Source organism: Gymnoscopelus braueri, assembly GCF_963280865.1.
Source record: "Gymnoscopelus braueri genome assembly, chromosome: 18".
NCBI lineage: Eukaryota > Metazoa > Chordata > Actinopteri > Myctophiformes > Myctophidae > Gymnoscopelus > Gymnoscopelus braueri.
The window spans coordinates 969693-993231 of NC_137618.1; the positions used below are offsets into that span (position 1 = coordinate 969693).

General features: G+C 40.0%; 1 protein-coding gene across 1 annotated transcript in view; it reads right to left on the bottom strand.

Annotated features, from left to right (window-relative positions):
• LOC308105811 (low-density lipoprotein receptor-related protein 1B-like) overlaps positions 1-23539 on the bottom strand; it is a gene marked incomplete at its 3' end in the record, with an annotated part of 706266 nt that overhangs the window by 272784 nt on the left and 409943 nt on the right. Inside the window, 3 exon segments of the mRNA XM_080456736.1 lie at positions 10311-10460; positions 20038-20132; positions 21345-21519. Of these exon segments, the coding sequence (XP_080312862.1) occupies positions 10311-10460; positions 20038-20132; positions 21345-21519 (420 nt within the window).

The window sequence follows — 23539 nt, forward strand, 5'->3', positions numbered from 1 at the left end:
GTAATATGGTCTCTGTCCTACAGTAGCTACAGTAATATGGTCTCTGTCCTACAGTAGCTACAGTAATATGGTCTCTGTCCTACAGTAGCTACAGTAATATGGTCTCTGTCCTACAGTAGCTACAGTAATATGGTCTCTGTCCTACAGTAGCTACAGTAATATGGTCTCTGTCCTACAGTAGCTACAGTAATATGGTCTCTGTCCGTAGCTACAGTAATATGGTCTCTGTCCTACAGTAGCTACAGTAATATGGTCTCTGTCCTACAGTAGCTACAGTAATATGGTCTCTGTCCGTAGCTACAGTAATATGGTCTCTGTCCTACAGTAGCTACAGTAATATGGTCTCTGTCCTACAGTAGCTACAGTAATATGGTCTCTGTCTGTCCAGTGGAAACCTCACATTATGTCCAAAAACTGTAACCTTTCAGGATGCAAAAATAAATAAATAGCGAAAGTAGTAGATCTACAAGCTTGAAAGCGGCAAAGAGGTATAGGTGTAGAGGGAAAAAAGGGCAGACCAAGTAAACAAAATAATCTGAAACACAATTTTATACAATATAGAGTAGGGGGTCCCTGCTTCATCTCTGCTAGGGGGTCCTTGGCCTGAAAACGGTGAAGACGCCTGAATTATACCAAAGCAACCATTATGCTTTGTCCTAACGTCAAATAGCATAAATAGCTGATCTACAAGCTCTTGCAGATCTGCTGTTTTCACTGAATGTTTTCCTATTCACGCCGAATGTTTTTTTTTCTTTTTTTTTTTGGCAGAATGTTCAGCTATAATGACGCTAGCAGTGTTGCCAGATTCTGTGAGAGAAACAAGCAACCAGGTCTAGGTAAACAAGCCCAAAAGAAGCAACTATGGGCCACATGAGCACTTTAAACATATACATCAGCTATTTGAAACACTTGGGGGAAATTATAATAAGCAGACCTGGCAACACTGGATGCTAGGATTCATGTGGTTAAATAAATCAAATCAACTCGCTGTTTCCTTCTTTTTTTTTTACAGGGAAAATGCATATTCATATATTGCAGCTCCAGATATATAATAGCTAAGAGCTCATTTGCATCTGCAGTCCCTGGATGGGCAATCAGCTCACTTAATGCCATGTCATGTAGTTCAACGTTATGCATTTTGTTTAATCTCAGCCGGGGCGATACACGTTCTGCCATGCTGTGTTTGATCGCTTATACTGTACTGTGCTGCACATATACAGGCCTTCAGTACAAGCTGTGGTGATGTGATAGAACTAGCAGTAATTAGCATATTTTAGATGCATAGTATACATCTAAACAATGCTAATAACATCTAGTACAATGGTAGACATTGTATACCATAGCTGGCACCTCTTATCTCCATGTTTCAACTTTGTATGTTTTTGTTTTGCATGCAGATAAATGGCGTATGAGTGTGTCACACAAAAGGACTGAAAATAGCCGATCTACAAGTTCCCATTTTAAAATAATAATAATAAAAGAGGAAAGGTTTGGTGGTGGTGGTGTCCACCTGACAGCAACGATATACAGTATGATTTCAGATAAAAATCTGATTTAAAAAAAGGTAGATACGGTGATGATAAAGAAAGAAAGGAAATGTTCCTACAATAGGCCTGTACGCTTATTAATAGAGGAAAAAGCTGTTGCTCTTTCGAAATGCCATGATAAGCAGAAAAGTAAAAAGAAAGAATTAGAACTGCTGCTTTCATGCAATCACTCTCAAAAGGTGAACCATTGTTCCCCCCCCCCCCCCCCCCCCTCTGTCTGCTGCCAAGCATTTTGCTTCAGGCTCAAAGTCATCGTTCAAGGGAGACTAAAACTCATTTCCAGAAATCACACAGGAATTCCCCTGAGTGGGAATGACAGCCTACACGCAGTTTACAAAACATTTGACCCCACAGGCTATGCTGGTTCTAGATTAGCCGTGCCCCCCCCCCCCCCCCCCTGTGTTAATTTGATGCCACAGGGACACGGTTCGGTCGGGGCAGCTGTAGCAGTGATTGCTCACTCGTGGCTCTCATCATATTCAATTTCCACCTCAAAACCACGGGTTTGATTCCCAGGCAAGGAGAGAGGAGAGGAGAGGAGAGAGACTAAGGGCTGATGGATCACCCACACTTTCCAAACAAGAGGCCTTCACCTTCTCCCTCGGGCCAATCCAATTACTACACACGCCGGCCCCCGAGAGCTGAATGGATCGACCTTGTGTCACTAAACACTGCCTTCATTATACGCTCCTCACAAACAGCCTCCGCAATCAGCAAGACACATGCGCGCGTTGCGGGTGCGCACACACACACACACACACACATGCAAACGCACACACACACACACACGCGCGTGCACACGCACACACACACACGCGCGTGCGCACGCGAATAGAAAGAAAAGCAAAAGAAAAACAAACACACCTTTGTTTGTGTTCTCCCATGCCTCTGCCTCTGCTCTCATCAAATGAAATGACAGCTCTGTATCGATTTGACTCATTTCACTTCTTCTCTCTCTAACTGACAGTCAAGGGGTTTAAACCAGTCAGTTTTGGATGTGCCGTCACACATTGTTTTCAGTGGAAACAAAGCCTATAATACAAAGCCTATAATATATATATATATATATATATATATATATATATATATATATATATATATATATATATATATATATATATATATATATATATATATATATATAAACAAAGCCTATGACGTCGTCTCTGTCGACGTGAAACCACGTTATGTTCAAAACTGCAACTGTTCAGGATTAAAAATTAAAAAAGCAGAAAAAAGTATACAGATTGTGGATCTGCTACTTTGCTTTGGTGTGAAGCCGTAGTAGGATCAAGAAGGGCGTTAATGGACCCTTCGCTAAACCCCACCCCAAAAGCGATTGTCCAATGCCAGCTTAGCAACCGTTGTCAGCCTGGCATAGGTCTGGCAAGCTTTCGTCACCTGCCATAGCTGTCAATGTTATTTCGCCCCACACACACATTCATTTGCAACATAACAGCAAGAATACCACGATAACGCAATGGTGACTATATGAACCAGCAACAGATTCCACGTACCCAAAACCGTTGGAGGGTTCTTTTCCCAAGCTGAAATCTGCACTTAAACTGCAAGGCTGCATGGCTGGCTGTGTTGTTGAACACATACACAGCTTAACGTCAGGAAAGTTACACGACTCACTCGCCAGGGTGATGTCTAATACTAATCACCGTAATCATAACAAAATTCAGAATCACAGCGCTGCCTGTTTCGGATTCCGCACGTGAAAGTATATTCATTCATTTGTTCGTCTATTTATTAACTGCTACTGTAGTCTGAAATTAATGAAAACTCCTGTTACAGTCATGGATCAACTTCAACCTGGTGTTTGCACTTTGTCTATTTATGGTCCGTACATCTATATAAACGTTCAGATTTCAAATATAAAGTGCTTACCTTATGGCCACGGATGTTACAATTATGTACGGGACTCTCAAAAGTACCCGTATATTCTGTATTGTTCAATAAAAAGCATTTTAATCCTATCGGTGGCTATTTTCTCATGGAGTTATAATGTATCAGAGTGTAATACACTTACCAACCAATAGGGTCACGCCAGTTGAAAGCACATGGAGAAAATGGCCACCGACCACATTAAAATGCTTTTTATTGAATTATACGGATGATACGGTTACTTTTGAGAGCCCGTACATAAATGTAACATCCGTGGCCATGGGATAAGCACTTTATATTTGAAATATGAACGTTTCTGTAGATGTACGGGCCGTAAATGGAGAAAGTGCAAACAGCAGGTTGAAGTTTATCCATGATGGTCGAGACAGACGACTGTCGTGTATCCATGGCTATCACTCCCTCTAACATTTCCCGTGTTTTTAGCTTATTGAAATAATGTCATGCACATTTTTCCAATCCATAGCCTACTGCAGGCCTTGTTGACTAGATTTAGAAGAGATTTTGAAGCTCTTGCTGCTGAAATGATCGATTATTTTTAAGGGGAAAAGCCGTCATTTAACATGCAAGTCAATGGGTGAGAAGCAGATTGTGCCAGGCCTGGGTGTGACTAACTCGCACCACCAGTCACAGAGTGGGGTGGGTGGGGCTTAGCGAAGGGTCCATTTGCCCCACAAAATGTAGATAAGAGGTTTCTGCCCCGACAGCAATGATATAAATACTCTAGGCCATGAAGGTTAGACATTACATATGTGATTTAGGGTTTGTGACTATTGACTTAAAGGTAGGGTAAGTGATATGTTTGTTAAAAGGTTAAAGGACAATATTCTGATAGTAATCAATCAGAATGTGTTCAGTAACATGAGTCTCCATGTCTCTCCAGCTCTTTAATAAACATGTGTTCAGTAACATGAGTCTCCATGTCTCTCCAGCTCTTTAATAAACATGTGTTCAGTAACAGGAGTCTCCATGTCTCTCATGTGTTCAGTAACAGGGAGTCTCCATGTCTCTCCAGCTCTTTAATAAACAAAGATACATTTTCAGGTAGGTGACAAACCTTCAGCCAATCAGGAGAGAGTATCCATTTATCAGCTTCATTTTTAGTGTTCCAGTTCCAATTGTGTGTCTGCTCATTTATTTGTGTCATCACTTCTAATTTCACTTGTTTAATCTGTATCCTGTTTGAGTTCTCTACCCTGATTGGATAAAATTGGTTAGCCTGGGACCAGAAAATAAAAAAATAAAAAAAATAAATAAATAAAAATAATTGAGTACAGACTACAGAGCCATTGTTTTGATCCCGCCCCTTGGGAAACTAAACGTCCTCATAGAAGCACCAGACTCATATCCACAGTGATATAGTCTGACTCATATCCACAGTGATATAGTCTGACTCATATCCACAGTGATATAGTCTGGCTACGCGAGGCAAAAAAATGGTATCCCAACCTGAAAATGCATTTTCTGTTAAATAAAGAGCTGGAGAGACATACTACTGAACAAACACTCTATAGCAATGAGTACTATCAGAATTATAGAGCTATTTAACACTTATTTTAACCAAAGAAAAACACTTACCCCTAGCTATGATTGTGTTAGCAATTATTCCATCGATTACTTTTTCAATTCATCAAACAATCGAGAACGTAATAATTATAATAGATTTTTTTTTTAAATATAATCAATTAAATTCATCAGTCTGATCAACCACTCAGGCTATGCCCTATTGCATACCATCATACGATGGTGTCGCGCTGAAATATGGAAACGAGCCGATCTAAAAGCTCACCTTTCTGCCCTGATTCTTCCTCAGGTATAGAGGAGACTGCCCTCCAACAGAATAACCTTTGCAAAGCCCCCCCCCCCCCCATGCTGGGAGGCAGATCCATAGAGATCCAGGTCAAGGCCCTGTTAGATCTCCATCTCTCTTCATTTACACAGATGATGCTTTGAGAACAAGCTCAACCCAACACAAACACCACGCAGCAACAAACCCACATCGATCCAGGAGGACTCTCTCTCTCTCTTTCTCTCAGACCAACAAAAATAAAAGGCTTTGGTTAGCGGAGGAAGGAGCCGCTGTTTAATTAACGCTCAATACCGTTTGATTGGCTAAATCACTAACGGAGGCAGGACCCACAACAAGCCCATAAACAGGCTAACGACACCTAACAAGCTCTCTGCCGGTGGAGGCAGATGGCAACATGTAATCGCCAACATATGAAGTGTAAACTATGGTAAAATACTAGACATAATAATTATTGGGTTGATTCCATTAGCCGTGTTTCCATGTCAACAGATTACGGTCTGATGGACGAGGAGACAAAGGGGAAGGAACAGGGGGGGGGGGGTTGAGGGGGGGGATTGGGGAGATTGGGGGAAGCGAACAGGAGCGAGAGAGAGAGAGAGAGAGAGAGAGAGAGAGAGAGAGAGAGAGAGAGAGAGAGAGAGAGAGAGAGAGAGAGAGAGAGAGAGGAGGAATGGCGGGCGAATGTAATCAGTCACATCTCTCACCATGGAGACCAAACAACACAGCCATATGAAGCAGCCATCGCTCCTCTGTATAGTCAGGAGAAATCAATAGTCTATTCACTCAGCCAATAAGCGGAGAGGGTGAGCTCTGAGACTGACATGTTCTGCATTCTTTGCTCTTTTTGCTTCCCTTTTTCTTATGAGTGCCTTCTGTCTGTCTGTCTGTCTGTCTGTCTGTCTGTCTGTCTGTCTGTCTGTCTGTCTGTCTGTCCCTCCTCAACCACAGTGAAACCCTATTGTGTTCAGTTTACTCCCACAGTGTAAGAAAATGGGTTCATTTGGATCCCTTTCTTTACAACGGATTTCAGAGTGAACACATGGGCCTCTAGTCTATAATGTCCCTATTCAGGGCATTTCATAAAAGCTGAACGCTCAGCAAAAAAACAGGCAAATATAAACATAACAGGGCGCTCGGGTGGTGCAGTGGTTAAGTCACTGCCCACCACCACAGAGGTTGTGGGTTCGAATCCACGGTGGTGCATCTGGCTTTGTGGAGCGTCTACACATGAACATAACATTGACCCGTGTTCTGGGGAGGGAAGCCGGGCGGGGAGGAGGAAGAGGAAGAGGAAGAGGAGGAAGAGGAAGAGGAAGAGGAGGAGGAGGAGGAGGAGGAGGAGGGTGATACTGGTCATTGCACATACTCCTACGGGCTGGGGGCGGAGCCTGTCAGCGGGGAGTGTTGGGCGGGAGGAGTAGGACGAAGGCTCTAAGTCCTCCTGGTGGAGGCTCCTCACTGGTAGGTGAGTCAGTAGGATATGACAGCAGTGACAACACAGAGATGTGTGAGGAGAGGAATTAATACACATAACGACTACATTGGGGAGAAAAAGGGGGTAAAAATAATTGGTCACTCTAAATTCTAAATTTATGGGGGGAAAAAGAAAAAGAAAGAGATAAACATAGCTTAACTACAAGTTCACAAGTGAGGTTTTGTAGATCTGCTATTTCTAGAGATTTGGTGTAGAGCGGGAAAAAGGAGGGGACCGAGTATATATTGTATTCATTCATTCATTCATTAGATGTAAGTAGATCAGGTGAAGTGGCTCCTGATATTCATCCACGTGGTTTTGCCAAAAGTGCTGCTGAGCTGACAGGCATCCTTGAAGATAACAAGACATGCTGGTACGATGGAAGTGCTGTTATGAGGAGGAGGTGTGATACTGTCATGCTTAGCACCCGCACGTGTGTTTACCCAACACACACACACACACACACACACACACACAAATTAATTAACCAGATCAGCGCATTTTTCATCCAAACTCCCCCCTCCCCCCTCCCTCCACTAACACTAGCAGTCTCCACGGTGAGCTATGAGCCCGTATATATATATATATATATATATATATATATATATATATATATATATATATATATATATATATATATATATATATATATATCCACGGTGTCGTGCATCCTTACCAGTCGTTGCAATTTCCTCCGGCACAACAAAACGTCATTAATTGTGATTGATGGAGAGTCGCAGACATCATTTCACTGTTTTGCTGTACCTGCTACTGTGAGGAAAGCGAGCCATTAGTCTGTGTCACCTCGCCTTCTATCTCCCATTTGTGAAATTCTATAATGAAGTCTCCATCGTCTAGCTAGCAGGAGAAAAAACACTCTCCCTCCTCCTCCTCCTCCTCCTCCTCCACCATCACCTCCACCAACACACTCCAATGCTTCAGCTGTATAACCGGTCCGGATAAGATAAGAAAGAATATTCTTCTTCATGAAGCCGCTCCTTCAAAGTCGCAGGAATATACTTTACAGAACAACGGGGTGTGTGCTTCAGTTCAGTCAAATTAACCTGTTCAATCCAGGAACGTATCTGTGTCATATCTCTTTGGATATTTTGTTTGAAAAATCGTGAAAATCAATGTGCAAATCTTTGAATATATATATAATATATCATATATTTTTATATATTATATATCATATATTTTTAAAAGCAAACATTTTTAACTCAAATATTTGCTTCTGGGGGATTCTACAAATGTCTCAGTTTTTTTTTAAACGTATGTCGCAATAATATCAGTGGTGCTCAAACCTTTTCATGTCAAGGACCCCCCAAAATTATACGTATTTGTACACGTACCCCCCATCTTAAAAAAAAATTGTTTCAGGGAGTCCAGGGACCCCCAGAAGCAAAGATTTGAGTTACAAATGTTCACTTAAAACATTTTGTGTGCGGTTTTTCTACCAATGTCGAAAAATGTCTACAAGCTCACAATGCGTCACGATGCGACGCATTGTGAGCTTGTAGATCGTCTATTTTCCAAAGATGTTTAAACATTAAGAAAACTTGAAATGGGACATTCCGCATAATGAGTATTTTTACTTTTAGTACTTTAAGTATTTTGGTGCCAATACTTTTGTACTTTTACTTGAATTCCAGACTTTTACTTGTAACGGAGTATTTCTATATTGCAGCATTGATACTTTTACTTAAGTAAAAAGAAAAAGTTATTTTTCCACCACTGCACAAGCTTACATATATTCACATCTACTCACAAACACACTCATGCACGCAACGCACGTTCACATATGCACGCATGACTCTGTTTTGTCCCTTTTCATTACCAATCTTGGCAACATCGATGCATTCACGCACGCACGCGTGCGCGCGCGCACACGCACACACACACACACACACACACACACACACACACACACACACACACACCAAGAGGCTTCCCAATTGTCCAGATTGCCGTCGTATGGAACTGAGACCGTTTAAAATTCTAATCCCTTGTAAAAAAGGAAAAAAGTAATATTCAGGGTGTAATGTAATTAAAAACACAGATGCCATGTGCTGAATTGAACGTCCTAGGAGACACGCAACGTCTTCCCGAGCCATCTGGGAGGGAATCAATCATGTTATGATGTCCGTTCCCCCCCCCCCCCCTCTCCGCTTGACGCTGGCGTACAGTTATATGTACGGTTTGTCGTCCAAACCAAATCACACCAAACCAAAGATCCACTTTTCCCTCTCCTTTCTAATTAAGTCCTACAATGAGTTGCCAGCAGGGTGGGGGGGGGGAACCACGGGATTCGCAGAAACATGTTTTCTGAATAGAAGATTCATCTCAATTCTCAAAGCTCAACCAAACATAAAATGACTTGTCTTTTAGTTCTACTGGATCTCTTCTCCACTAGATCCTCACTAACATTTTAGTCTAGTTTTTATTTGTTGACGATATTGTCAATATATTTAGTCTCAGTTTTAGTCGTCGTAGCTTAGTTTTTATTTCGTTTTCGTCAATGAAAAAAGTGGACGAACATTTTTCGTCATACTTTTAGTCGACGAAATTAACACTGATTGGTATTTGGTCTTCCGTGTTCTGACACCATCGCTGCCTTCAGAAAAGCAAGAAGGATTCGAGGGCCTATAGCTCTTACACTTAGTTTATGCTCCATCACATGAAAAAATAACAGATCTATAAGCTCACAACGTCGTGATCGCGCAAACTCGTCTATTTCCGGGGCACGCCACCGCCCCCACTCCTCGACTCTGTATAAATCAAGCTTTATTAAGGGATAAAAAGGGATCGTGTTAGCTTAGGAGATCATTTTGGGGAGATTTCTAAATGAAATTATAAAGTGATGGATGGTTCTAACATATTGGATTCAGTACTGATACCAAGAAACAAGCCATAATGAACCCTCCCCCCCCCCTCCCTCCCTTTTCATTACAAATGGGGGGACCTGGGAAGAGAGAGAGGAGGAGGAGAAAAAAAAGAGAAAAGAAAATCAATCATCAATCACGGCCCGCTCAGTGTTTTAATTATCTAATGCCCCAGACGTTTCACACAAAGTGAAGCAAGACTGTCGCGATGGACTGACTAAATGGCTCCATTCTCTGGCCACTTAACTGGCTGAAACTCGTAATCCCTCCACACTCTCCCGTCTTAATCCCCACGATGGTCCGTCTTGATGCTCTCTCTCCCTGACAAGCTCCCACACTCCCCCATCACGGCCAGCGCAGAGCCAAGCTCTCACACCATAGAGTTAAAAATAATAGAGAGGGCACCGGATACCCCCTCCCATCCACTTGCATTGAGTTGCTCACCCAGCGCATGAGGCCCAAATCACCCCTTCTTCAGGGTTGTGAAATGTGATGGGTGTGTGATGGGTGTGACACGTTTTGCGTCACCTCGGTGCGCAGCCCCGTGCACAAGCTGGTGAGTCGAGCCCATTGGTCGAAACCGTTTTCGTTCGTTCATGTAGTGGCCCCAGCTGTAGTACCTATGAATGGCCAGCATGTCCAATGCGCTTCAATGCAACCACTGGGTTCTGGCTTTGTTCCAGACTCACCCATCACGGCCAGCGCTGAGCCTTTGGTCAGCTGCTTCTTCAGATCCTCCAGAACCTCCAGAACGCTGCCGTCCAGACCACAGCGGTTGATGGTTCCGTTGGACGAGCTGATCCAGTAGAGCTTGCCCGCCGTGTAGTCGATAGAGAGACCTGAAGAGAAGAGAGAGAGAAAGGGTTTTTAAGCAGTGTGGTGGAAAAAGTACTGAAATGTTTTACTTAAGTAAAAGTATCAATACTACAATGTAGAAATACTCTGTTACAAGTGAAAGTCCGGAATTTACGTATGTACTTGAGTAAAAGTACAAAGGTATTGGCATCAACATGTACTTAAAGTACCAAAAGTAAAAGTACTCATTATGCAGAATGTCACATTTTAAGTTTTCAAATGTATACTGTACACATCTTTTCAAAATAAGATGTGTATACGATCTAGTATTGGAATTACTCCAGGAAAGTAAAAGAACCTCAAAATTGTACTTAAGTAGAGTACTTGAGTAAATGTACTTAGTTACTTTACACCAACTTTAGACTCTTTGCCGTGACGGTTTATAAGCCCTAATTTATGCTCTGTGTGCCTGACTTTATCATAGATTAACATTGATTATCACCTATAAAACATATAAATAGTAATATATAATATAATATATAAAACAATCATTGGAGATAATCATAGTGCACATATAAATTAGGTCTAAGCAGTATTGTAATCAAAACTAGATTAGGCGTAAATGTGATTTATGAGCCAAGTGGTCTTAATACTGTACTTACAGTATTATAAGCTTATTGGCTGCAGGCTGGTGCAGAGTTTAGCAGTTAATGTGTTAATGCAAGAAAAACCCATTTTTTACTGGTGAAGGATTCCATTAACCCTTTAAAGCCGGGAACGCATCTGTGTCATTTTAGGTCTCTTTTGGCTAATCAAAAAATAGCAGATCTACAAGCTCTGAGCTTGAGCTTGTAGATCTGCTATTTTTGAAAAATCTTGAAAATGTGAGCAAATCTTTGAATATATATATTTTTTAAAGCAAACATTTGTAACTCAAATCTCTGCTTCTGGGGGGATTCTACATAATGTCTTCTAAATCCTAACAGTTTAATTTTTTTAAATGTATGTTGTTATAATATCAGTGGTTCTCAAACCTTTTCATGTCAAGGAAGGACCACCCACAATGATATGTATTTGGCCGTGGACCCCCATCTCAAAATATTGTGTTCCAGGGACCCCCAGAAGTTGTAACAGAATAAAAAACATTCCTTAAAAAAAACTATATATTCAAAGATTTGCACATATTTTCACTATTAACTCTTTGACTGCGGACGACGCGATAACGCGTCAAGTGCTACTTTGTCCAGTTGGCCGTCGACGCGCTCGACGCGCTGGACGCGCGTTCATTGTTTAATCTCTGATTGCGCTATGCTGCTTAATATTCAATGTTATTCTCGAGTTCCACTTACTTCACGGACATCTGCATCCGGTTTCATGACCTGGATTCCGTTTCCGGTTTTTGATTCTTTTCCCCAGTCATTTTCGTCCAAAATAGGTAAATAAACGGTCTTTCACACGGTATGACGGACAAACGGACAGTTTCTCTTCTATAATCTATGGTCTGGGTGACGATCAGTCATCGCCGTCGTATATCACAACGTAATTTTCGCCGATCAAAACAATGGGGGGGACGTCACATCCGTTTTCATGTTTTTCCTTGTCTAATCTATGAAGAAGGGTGAGAGAGACCCAACGACATGATCAAAGCTGTCATGTGCTGCGCTCTAGTGGCGGATTTGTGCTGGGTCTTTACATTATGTGTCCTTAACCCTGCAAGACCCGGATATATTTCTACTTACAAAAAAAAATTGTCAACCTTTCAGATGGTGTTTTAGGAGTACTTTGGAGAGGAAAATATAATGTTTTTTAAAAAAAATAGTTTTCGTAAGGTTTTATTGAAATGTTGTAATATTACAACAGTGGGTCTAACGGGTAGCAGAATTTCCTATAGGCCATTTTACTCACTGTCAGAATAGCATGGCAAATGTCTATATACTTCACTAAAACAACTTAAGGGTTCATTTATATGGTTATGGTTTATCATTTGGCCTCAGAACAGTATACATTATGAATAATATTGGGCCTCAGAACAGTACATTATGAATAATAACATCAATAAGCCATATTTTTAAGAATTTTGATTTTATTAAAAGAACAAAATGAAAAACAGTACAATGAATGTACTAAAGAAACCTAATTACAATATACACTGGTCACAATGTGATGCAAACAGCCCTCCACCGAAGACCAATTCACACCTGCTCAAAATGAAACGGGCACCCCCTCTCATCCATCTATTTGAACACCATTTACAATCACTTGCTTTTTAGCAGTGATAGTCCCAGAAACAGTTTCGGTCTCCTGAAATGCACAGACGAACACCACACTTGTGGCAGAGTAAGCTGGTGTAACTTGAACAGCCACTATTCCTCACAAGTGGCATCAGTGATGATGGTACTTAGCACCATCAGTGATGAATGATGATGCTTAGCCTAACAAAGGGATTGGGGATGACTGTAAGTGGGCAATCCCAACACCCATCACATGAACAATGATGAGAGATTCTTAACTGGGCGACTCCCATATGAACAATTACCATACACTGATTGCTAACCACAAACATTACCAAAATGTTTTGCTAAAACATTATAGGCAATGACATGTTATAAGCTAATGATGCAGTATATTTGTCTTCGAGTACAATTGGTTACAATATACAAATTGGTATATATATATATATATATATATATATATATATATATATATATATATATATATACACACACACACACACACACACACACACACACACACACACACACACACACACACACACACATACCAATTTGTATGTTTTAACCAATTGTACTCGAAGACAAATATACTGCTTTAGCTTATAAGTTATAACATTTCATTGCCTATAATGTTTTAGCAAAACATTTTGGTAATGTTTGTGGTTATTTGTGGTATATATATATATATATATATAGTAATGCAATGTGGGGAAAATACACATAATTGTATAAATGTATTGTGAAAACTATAAGACTCCACTTAGCCAGGTGAACAGGTGGCATTGCTATTTGCTACCACTATGACCCAGAGTTGTAAAAAAACAACAAGTATAAAGCATGCTCTAATTTACATTTGGGGGATATCTTTCCCAATAATATCATATGTACATGTTCTAGACATTCTAATGATCACCAAAAAAATTATTGCAGACATTTTACTTACTTTTTTGTGAGAAATCCTGTCCAGTGAAAAAGAGATTGTTCTTCCTTCAAGGATTTTCAAGTTGTGACTTTTCCTGCCTCTGTGGGGGGTATTTATATGCAAATATCCCGGCCAATGACATTGCAAGACTAAACAATAGGATCCAATGATGATGTTTAGGTGAAAGAATAACAGGAAAACAAATGATTTATACCATGTTTTTGATAAAATACAAATGTTGTAATATTACAACTGCGGGTCTTGGAGGGTTAAATTATTTTCATGAGAAAAATTCAAAATATAAAAATAAAAAAACACGAAAATTGCTGGCACTGGGGGAGTACTTTATGAAAATACTCTGGCAGTCAAAGAGTTAAAAAAAATAAATAGCAGATCTACAAGCTCATAGCGCGGCACTCGGTGCCGCGCTATGAGCTTGTAGATCTGCTATTTTTGAATAGCCAAATAAATCTTAAAATGACAAAGGTGCGTTCTGGGTCTTAAAGGGTTAATATCTGCATCTGTCAGGGTGGATGTTTGTGAGGTTTGTGCGTGCGCTGTATGTGTCATGGCCAGTGGTGTAAAGTAACTAAGTACATTTACTCAAGTACTGTACAGTTTTGAGGTATTTTTTTACTTTACTGGAGTATTTCAAATTTTCAGTACTTTTACTTCTACTCCACTACATCTCAGAGGCAAACACTGTACTTTTACTCCACTACAATTATTTGAAAACTTTAGTTACTAGTTACTTTGTAGATTTTGATTACTATTACAAAACGTACATTAACCAGTTCAGCCCTGTATACATTTCGGCCATTTGAAAATAGCCGAACTACAAGCTCACAATGCGTCGCATCTCAACACATTGTGAGCTTGCAGATCTGCTATTTTCCAAAGATTTTTATACATTTGAAAACTTGTGAAATGGGACATTCTGCATATTGAGTACTTTCTACTTGTGGTACTTTAAGTACATTTTAATACCAATACTTTTGTACTTTTACTTAAAGGGATACTTCACTTTCACATAAAATAAACATTAAAAAAATATATATAAAAAAAATGAAAGAAGTTATGGCAAAATAAAGGCCCCCTCACACATTAGTAGGACACTCTAATGCGTGAGGGGGCCATGAATTTTCCATTACTTTTTTCATTTATTTTTAATATATTTTTTAAATGTTTATTTTATGTGAAAGTGAAGTATCCCTTTAAGGTGAGGTTTGTGCGTGCGTGCGTGCGCTGTAAGGGTGTGGGAAAAAAATCGATTCTTATACGAATCACGATTCTCATGTTGGACGATTCAGAATCGTTTTTTAATCGAGAATAGTTTTGAATTGGAAAAAATATATTTTTTGAAACGAAAAAAAAAAAAAGTTTTTAAATTGAGAATTGTTTGTTTTGAAAAAAAAAATGTAAAAATCTGAATTGTTCCCAAGAATCGTAATCAAATGGAATGGTGAGAAGATTCACAGCCCTAGTTTGCTGCATGTATGTGTCATGGCAGAGAAGGCTCCTTGCTTGGTGGGATACGTCTCCATTTGACCTCCATCTGGCATCATAAATAACCAGAGTGCCGGCGAGGACTACTGTACTTTATAATCCATTTCCTGGGCCCGGCGACAGGATGCTTTTTGATAGAACGCTGCTATTGATGGGCATGGCAACCGCAGGGCATTTACATTGTGCACGTACGTCGGTCCGGACAGATCTCCGTCTTCCCCCGCCGTGTGTGTGTGTGTGTGTGTGTGTGTGTGTGTGTGTGTGTGTGTGTGTGTGTGTGTGTGTGTGTGTAGATTTATGCGTGGCAGATTCACAGTCACAACGCGTCATTAATTTCCTCTTGTCCCCCGGTCCACCCCATAATCATAAATGAAGCCGGTTGAAATATGGCGGCTCCCCCCCCCCCCCCCCCCGTTATCTGTACTGCTGACAGGCTCCCGTGGAAAGAGCGAGCGGGATATACTCTGAAAAACAATGGCGCTCTTGTGTGTGAGAAAAGGGAGAACTTGACCTTGAAGGTGTGCGGCGACAACAACAGCTGCTGGTAAGAAGACGTGAGGCCTGTGGGTAAGTTTTTTTTCTCGTTTTTTTTTTTCGCTCGCTCAAGCTGCAATCGTTCATCGGAGTGTAGCCGGTGTACGCTACGCCAAGTGGGCGGGCAAGAGTTCAAGCTTAACCCGTTAAAACCGGGAACGCATCTGTGTGTAACCACTTTAACCATTATGTTATGCTTTTGGCTATTCAAAATGAACAGATCTACAAGCTCATAGCGCAGCACCGAGTGCCACGCTATGAGCTTGTAGATCTGCTATTTTTTTACAATCGTGAACATTTTAGCAAATCTTTGAATATATATATATATCTTTTTTTTCAAAGCAAACATTTTTAACTCCTATCTTTGCTTCTGGGGGGGGGTCCCTGAAACAAAACATTTTGAGATGGGGGTCCGCGGCCAAATATATATATATATCGTTTTGGGGGTCCTTGACATGAACAAGTTTGAGAACCACTGATATTATAACATACGTTTTTTTACGTTAGGATTTAGAAGACATTTGTAGAATCCCCCCAGAAGCAAAGATTTGAGTTAAAATGTTCGCTTTAAAAAAAAATATATATATATTTATATTCAAAGATTTGCACGCATTTTCCTCAAAAAGCACATCTACAAGCTGAGTTTGTATATCTGCTATTTTCGAATAGCCAAAATAAATCTTAAAATGACACAGATGTGTTCCAGGTTTGAATGGGTTAAATGCTAAAAGAAGGAGGAAAGGTACTGTATAGGCAAGGCGAGGTTAACCGGGGGTAATTTGAGAGTAATTGCACAGTATATACTGTTAAGACTGCATTCAAGCACAAGGCCTGAAATTATCCAGCAAGGCTCCTTCAGACGGCAGCCCAGAGAACGGGTAGTACTGTTAACGGCAGGCAAATGGAGAGCGCTGCTCTTTAATGAGCAATTAGCAGTTTGCTAGAGATGTTTTAGTCTTGCCAGGGTGATCAAAGATGAAGTTCTTTCTCTCGGATCAGGAGGATTATTGTTTGGAAATGGAGAGATACTGAACAGAATGTGTTACACACTGTTGAAAGAGTAAGTGTCCTCTCTCTTAATGTGCATACTAATGTCCAGGCCTTAAAAAACATCAGTGTTCATTTAACATTGAGAGACAAATCTAGCCGAACAATAGGAGTTACAAATGGATAAAATAACACTGAAGTTTCTATGGTAAGGGTAAAAAAACCAAATAATAATACGATGATGTTCTAAGTGTGTGTTCACAATGCCACTTCAGCATAAGAACCTCATCCATTGTATCAGCATATTGACTGTAAATAGTCAATTAACACACGCCTATTGTTTGAATCATTAAAAACAACCAGAAATATCTCAAATAAGTCAAGTCTATTGCTTGATGAATCACTGCTAAAAACAAACAAAGAAAGTACAAGGACATAATAGTGCTCAGCTCACAACAAGCTTGTAGATCTGCTATTTTCAAATAGCCAAAGTATAGGGCTGAAGTGGACTAGTGAAGTAACTAGTAACTCATTTTCAAATAATTGTAGTGGAGTAAAAAAGTAGAAGTAAAAGACTCAAAGACTGTAAATACTAAAAATACCTCAACATTGTAATCAAGTACAGCACTTGAGTAAATGTACTTTCCACTACTGCTGGCACGGCCTGTGTGTGTGTGTGTGTGTGTGTGTGTGTGTGTGTGTGTGTGTGTGTGTGTGTGTGTGTGTGTGTGTGTGTGTGTGTGTGTGTGTGTGTGTGTGTGTGTGCGTGTGAACAAAGCCACATCAGACCTCAGTGTGAAAGCTGCACTATACAGGCTCAGGCTGCTTTAAGAGCATGTTGTTGGCGACTGTACGGTGATAGTCTCTACAGAGCATCTCCTCTGGCCAAATGGAAACAGCGGTATTCATAAATACTTCATCTATAAAGAGCAAAAAGCACTTCACTAGAACAATGTTGGCGTAACTAAAGAAATACATTTCTCTCACCAGGGATGTTCCTGGTTTCACATGAATGTTTCTGCTGCTTCTGTTTCTGTCCAGAGGTTGTTCTGTTTCATAATAATAAATAATGATATATATTGTACTTCTACTCCACTACAATTATTTGAAAACTTTAGTTACTCGTTACTTTGTCGATTTTTATAATGATTACAAAACATACACCTCATCCCTATACATTTCGGCCATTTGAAAATAGCTGATCTACAAGCTTACACTGTGTCATATCGCGACGCATTGTGAGCTTGTAGATCTGCTATTTTCAAATGATTTTCATAAAATGTATACATTTGAAAACTTGTGAAATGGTACATTCTGCATAATGAGCACGTTCTACTTTTGGTACTTTAAGTACATTTTGATACCAATGCTTTTGTACTTTTACTCAAGTAGCATTTTGAACACAGGCCTTTTACTTGTAACAGAGCACTTCTACATTGCAGTATTGATACTTTTACTTAAGTAAAAACTGTGAGTACTCTTTCCACCACTGATCCTAACTATGAGGAGCAGAGCCATTAACACAACACCCTGCAGGGAGCAGTTAGGAGTCAGTGTCTTGCTCAGGGACACGTAGACTGTGCTGACCAGGGGGTCAAACCTGCAACCTACTAATCACCAGACGGTCTGGCCTCTCTAACCCTCTCAGCTTTTGTCCATGGCCGTAAAAGAATGAAAAGGAGAGGAAGAGCTGAAATACTTCAGTCTTCATTTTACAAAGAGTTTAAATGCACATGGGAGGACCTGCTACTGCAGTCAGTCAGTCAGTCAGTCAGTCAGTCAGTCAGTCAGTCAGTGTCCTTCACAACTTGGAAGAGTCAAAACAAAGTTAACGTCCAAAAGAAAAAAGGCTAAAGTATTCCCCAAAAAAAACACATCTGGTGTGAAGGCAGAAGGATTGATCTCAACAAATCCATTCTGTCCGTCCGGGTCCATGGACTCCAAGTGAAAAACAATGAGTTGAAGAAATTAGATTATGGAAAAGAAGAATGAACAAACTCTAAAGTTGGCAGTCAGTCACTTTGACAAGAGCCAAGGCCCATGTTTTGGGGCCGATGCCGATCCAGATATCTGAGAGCCCTATTAGACTATACTGATTACCAACGTGTTGACTGATATTTTGTCCAAAATGTCTAATCAATTTGAATAACTTAATAATACATATTACATTTCAATACATATTGTTTAGACTGATGCTAGGTTCTTGGTTTACCTGTATAGTCCTATGTTTCCTGAGGCACTCCACTGTCTCTCTGCATTCTATGTACAGTATTTATTTAGCTTGCTTAGTGTACGCTCTGGATAAGAAGGTCTGCTAAATGCCTACATTGTACACCAAATCTCTTCACCAGAAATAGCCAATGTAGATCGGCTATTTTTGGTGAATGTCCCCCCCCCCCAGAATAGGCATGCTGGTAAACATGGTAAAGATCTGCTACTTAATTTGTGTTTATCGTGAAAATGTGTGTAAATCTTTGAATATAATTATAAATACATTTTTAACTCAAATCTGGGGATGGGGGTCCGTGGACAAATACATATCATTTTGGGGGTCCTTGACATGAATAAGGTTTGGGAACCACTGATATTATAGCAACATAAGTTTTCTTTTGTAGAATCCGCAGGAGCAAAGATTTGAGTTACAAATGTTGAGTTTCAAAGATTTGCGCAAATTGTTCACAATTACAAAAAAAAAGCTGATCTACAAGTTCGCTTTTTGTCTCCGAAAACTGTGCAGACACACTCCCTGGATGCCAATTCAGAACCTCTGCCCCACATTTTTCTCATGGGCCTGTTATAGCGCCACCAGGAGGCCGATTTGTGCAAAACCCATTTTTTCACATTACTCCTACAGATTGTATCCAAACGTCATGCAAATTGGTACACAGTATCTTTATAGTCATGTGATCAACCCGGATCTGTTCAATTTTCCATATTCCATCCAAATTGGCTAAGGTTGGCTTCCAAAATTTGCAGGATTGGTCCGTTTTGAACAAAATGCCTCAAATCATGAACGCAGCATGCAATTTCCGTGAAAGTTCACACGCACATTCCCACTAAGCCGAGGAAGAAATGCCACCCTTTTCACATTGGCCTGTTATAGCGCCACCAGCAGGTCTAATTTAGCAAAACACATTTTTGGAACAAAATGCCTCAAATCATGAATGCAGTGTCTGATTGCCGTGAAAGGCCTAAGAAGAAATGGCGCCCTTTTCACATTGGCCTATTATAGCGCCACCAGGAGGCCACAATAACCTACATGACCTTGCGGAGACCTGTGCTCCGAGGAGCACTTTTTCTAGTTTTTTTATATTATAGCCAAAGAAATAAAAGAATATATACAGATGTGTTCCCGGTCTTAATGGATTAAATATCTATTCTAGTTCCATGAAGACATAAAGACTTCCAGAGCAACAACCAGCCACACTGTATACTGACCAACAGGTTCTCTCTGGTTCTGATGGAGGACTTTGCTGTTGCTGCCGTCCATGTTGGCCATGTTGATGGTGCTGCCGTCTGTCCAGTAGATCTTCCTGCATGGCGGGACACGGGGAGGTGAGGAGGTGAGTGATTAGTGAACCCATTAAGCAGAAAGCTATCTCTCTGAGGTTTACATGGAGTCAATGATGATGTTATGTTGCCGCTAATTAGAGCCGAAAAGCGAAGGGAAGCCGATAGATTGTGTTTTCCGCCTGACGACCTTGTCAAGGGCTTATTGACAAATTGCGCGCGAGCTTGAAAAACAATTTGTTCTCCTCCACCTTGACGGGTGTTCTGTGTGTGTGTGTGTGTGTGTGTGTGTGTGTGTGTGTGTGTGTGTGTGTGTGTGTGTGTGTGTGTGTGTGTGTGTGTGTGTGTGTGTGTATGTGTATGTGTGTGTGTGTGTGTGTGTGTGTGTATATGTGTGTGTGTGTGTGTGTGTGTGTGTGTGTGTGTGTGTGTGTGTGTGTGTGTGTATGTGTGTGTGTGTGTATGTGTGTGTGTGTGTGTGTGTGTGTGTGTGTGTGTGTGTGTGTGTGTGTGTGTGTGTGTGTGTATGTGTATGTGTGTGTGTGTGTGTGTATAGTGTGTGTGTGTGTGTGTGTGTGTGTGTGTGTGTGTGTGTGTGTGTGGTCTATATTTAGATCCCCCCCCCCCTTTATGCGTGCTAATGACCAGTGGTGGAAAAAGTACTCTGATTTTTTTACTTGAGTAAAAGTATCAATACCGCAATGTAGAAACACTCTGTCACAGTAAAAGGCCTGTTTAAAATGCTGCTTGAGCTTAAGTACAAAAGTATTGGCATCAAAATAATGCTTAAAGTAACAAAAGTACAAGTATTAAAATGTTTGTAAAAAGCAGATCTACAAGCTCACAACGCGTCGCATTGCGACGCGTTGTGAGCTTTTTTCAAACAGCTATTTTCAAACAGCCTATGTATAAAATAAAGTGGCTAAAGTGGTTAATGTATAATTTATAATATAATAACTTATATCTGCAAAGTAACTAGTAACTAAAGTTGTCAAATAATTGTAGTGGAGTAAAGGTACAATATTTTCCTGAGATGTAGTGGAGTAGAAGTAAAAGTATTGAACATTGGCAATACTCCACTAAAGGAAGAACTCCCTAATTTTTTTTTAACTTAAGTACAGTACTTGAGTAAATGTACTGTTCCTTTCCACCACTGCGCTAATGATATGCGCGGTCCAGGCTGGAGAGGTTGAATGATGGAGTGCACAGATGTTGTTAAGCTCTAATCTACTTACCCCTTGGCGGGGTGCACCACCAGGCACCGGGGCTTATCAATGCCGTGGATGACGCTGGTCTTCAGGGAGCCATCAAGGCGAGCCACATTGATCTGAGACTCGTCGTTCTCTGAGCTGAGCCAGTATAAGTTCCTGGAGAGCCAGTCTAAAGCCAGACCACGGCAGTTCACTATGTCTACGAGAGAGAGAGAGAGAGAGAGAGAGAGAGAGAGAGAGAGAGAGAGAGAGAGGCTGTCACTCAAACCATCCATATAGGTTCCCACTTATCCCTGGCAAAATCTGCCAAGGAGTGGAACCTTGTCACAGCAGCCATTTTGATCGGTCCAGCGGTGAAAAAAGTACTAATTATGTTTTACTTAAAGGTAGGGTAAGTGATAATTTTCTTTTTGTTAAAAGGTTGAAGTATTCTGATAGTAATCATTGCTACAGGGTGTTTCTTCGGTCACAGGGGTCTCTCCAATATAATACATTTTCAGGTAGGTGACAACATTTAAGCCAATCAGGAGAGAGCACTGAAAATGCATTTGCTGTTTAATAAAGAGCTGGAGAGACATGGAGACTCCTTTTACTGAACAAACACTCTATAGTAATGAGTACTATCACAATATAGAGCTATTTAACACTGTTACTGAACAAACAATCTATAGTAATGAGTACTATCACAATATAGATCTATTTAACACTGTAACTGAACAAACACTCTATAGCAATGAGTACTATCACAATATAGAGCTATTTAACACTTATTTTAACCAAAGCAAATCACTTACCCTACCTTTAATTAAAATAATCAATACTGCAATGTAGAAATACTCTCTACTGTACAAGTAGTCCGGAATTCAAAATTTACTTGAGTAAAAGTACAAAAGTATTAGTATCAAATTGTACTTAAAGTACCAAATCTAGAAAGTGCTCATTATGCAGAATGTCCCATTTCACAAGTTTTCAAATGTATAACAACAACAATCTTTTCAAAATAGCAGATCTACAAGCTCACAACAATGTGTCGCATTGCGACGCCTTGTGAGCTAGTAGATCCATACTGGCACACAGTAGCACCTAAAGCAAACAAGACACAATTCATGTCAGTACCTATATAGCCAAATTATGTGGCTGTAATTTTAGCTGTATTTTATTATTATTTTTGTGTGATTTTAGCTGTAATTCTTTAGCTGTATTTTTTTTTACCTGTAATCTTTACTCTTATTTTTCTGGGTTTTTTTTCTCACTTCTTCTTTTGTCATTACTTTATATTGTGTTTTTTTGCTCTGTGTCCTAAATGTGTTTTCTATTAAGGAGATTCGTGTTCACTTATTTTCTTTGTTGCTTTTTTACTGAATGTAGTCCTTTTAGGATACATAATGTGTTTTATTTACTTGATGTTTTGTGTAAAGCACATTGAATTGTCTTGTTGAAATGTTCTGTATAAATACATGTGCCTTCCCTTGGCCCAGCAAAATGGCCGCTCTGTGAAAAGAGGGTTGTTGTGACTGAGTGGTTAGGGTCAACAAATGGTAATATCAACAAAGGTGCTTTGTTTTAACATTTTAATTATGCAAATTATGAAAATAGTGGACCTGGCAATCATGCAAAACATATTTCATAATCAATTAATTTGGGCTGAACTCTGTCAACACCCACGGAGAATGATTAAATGTCTTTGCACAGACAGTACAATCTGAAAGAACACGACAACACAGGTGGGGTTTGCTCTCACACCAGTGTTGATTTAGACAGCAAATGTTGATTAGTTTTAGTCATAGTCTTTTGTATAACATTCCATTTAGTTTTAGTCATATTTTAGTCATTCTGAAATGTTTTAGATTTTGTCTAGTTTTAGTCGACTAAATATCATAAGATTATAGTCGACTATATCTACAGTTGATTTAGTCGACTATAATGTATGTTGGCGGTGCCTTGATGGCGTCATAATGGCTGATTTTACACTTGGTTGCATGCTGGAAATAGCAGATCTACAAGATCTACAAGTAGATCTTGTAGATCTGTTATTTTCAGAGCGCAACACCCGAGCACAACCAAACATAACATGACTTGTCTTTTAGTTCTACTGGATCTCTTCTCCACTAGATCCCTCACTAACATTTTAATCTAGTTTTTATTTGTTGACGAAATTGTAAAAATACTTAGTCATAGTTTTAGTCATATAGCTTAGTTTTTATTTATTTTCATTTAGT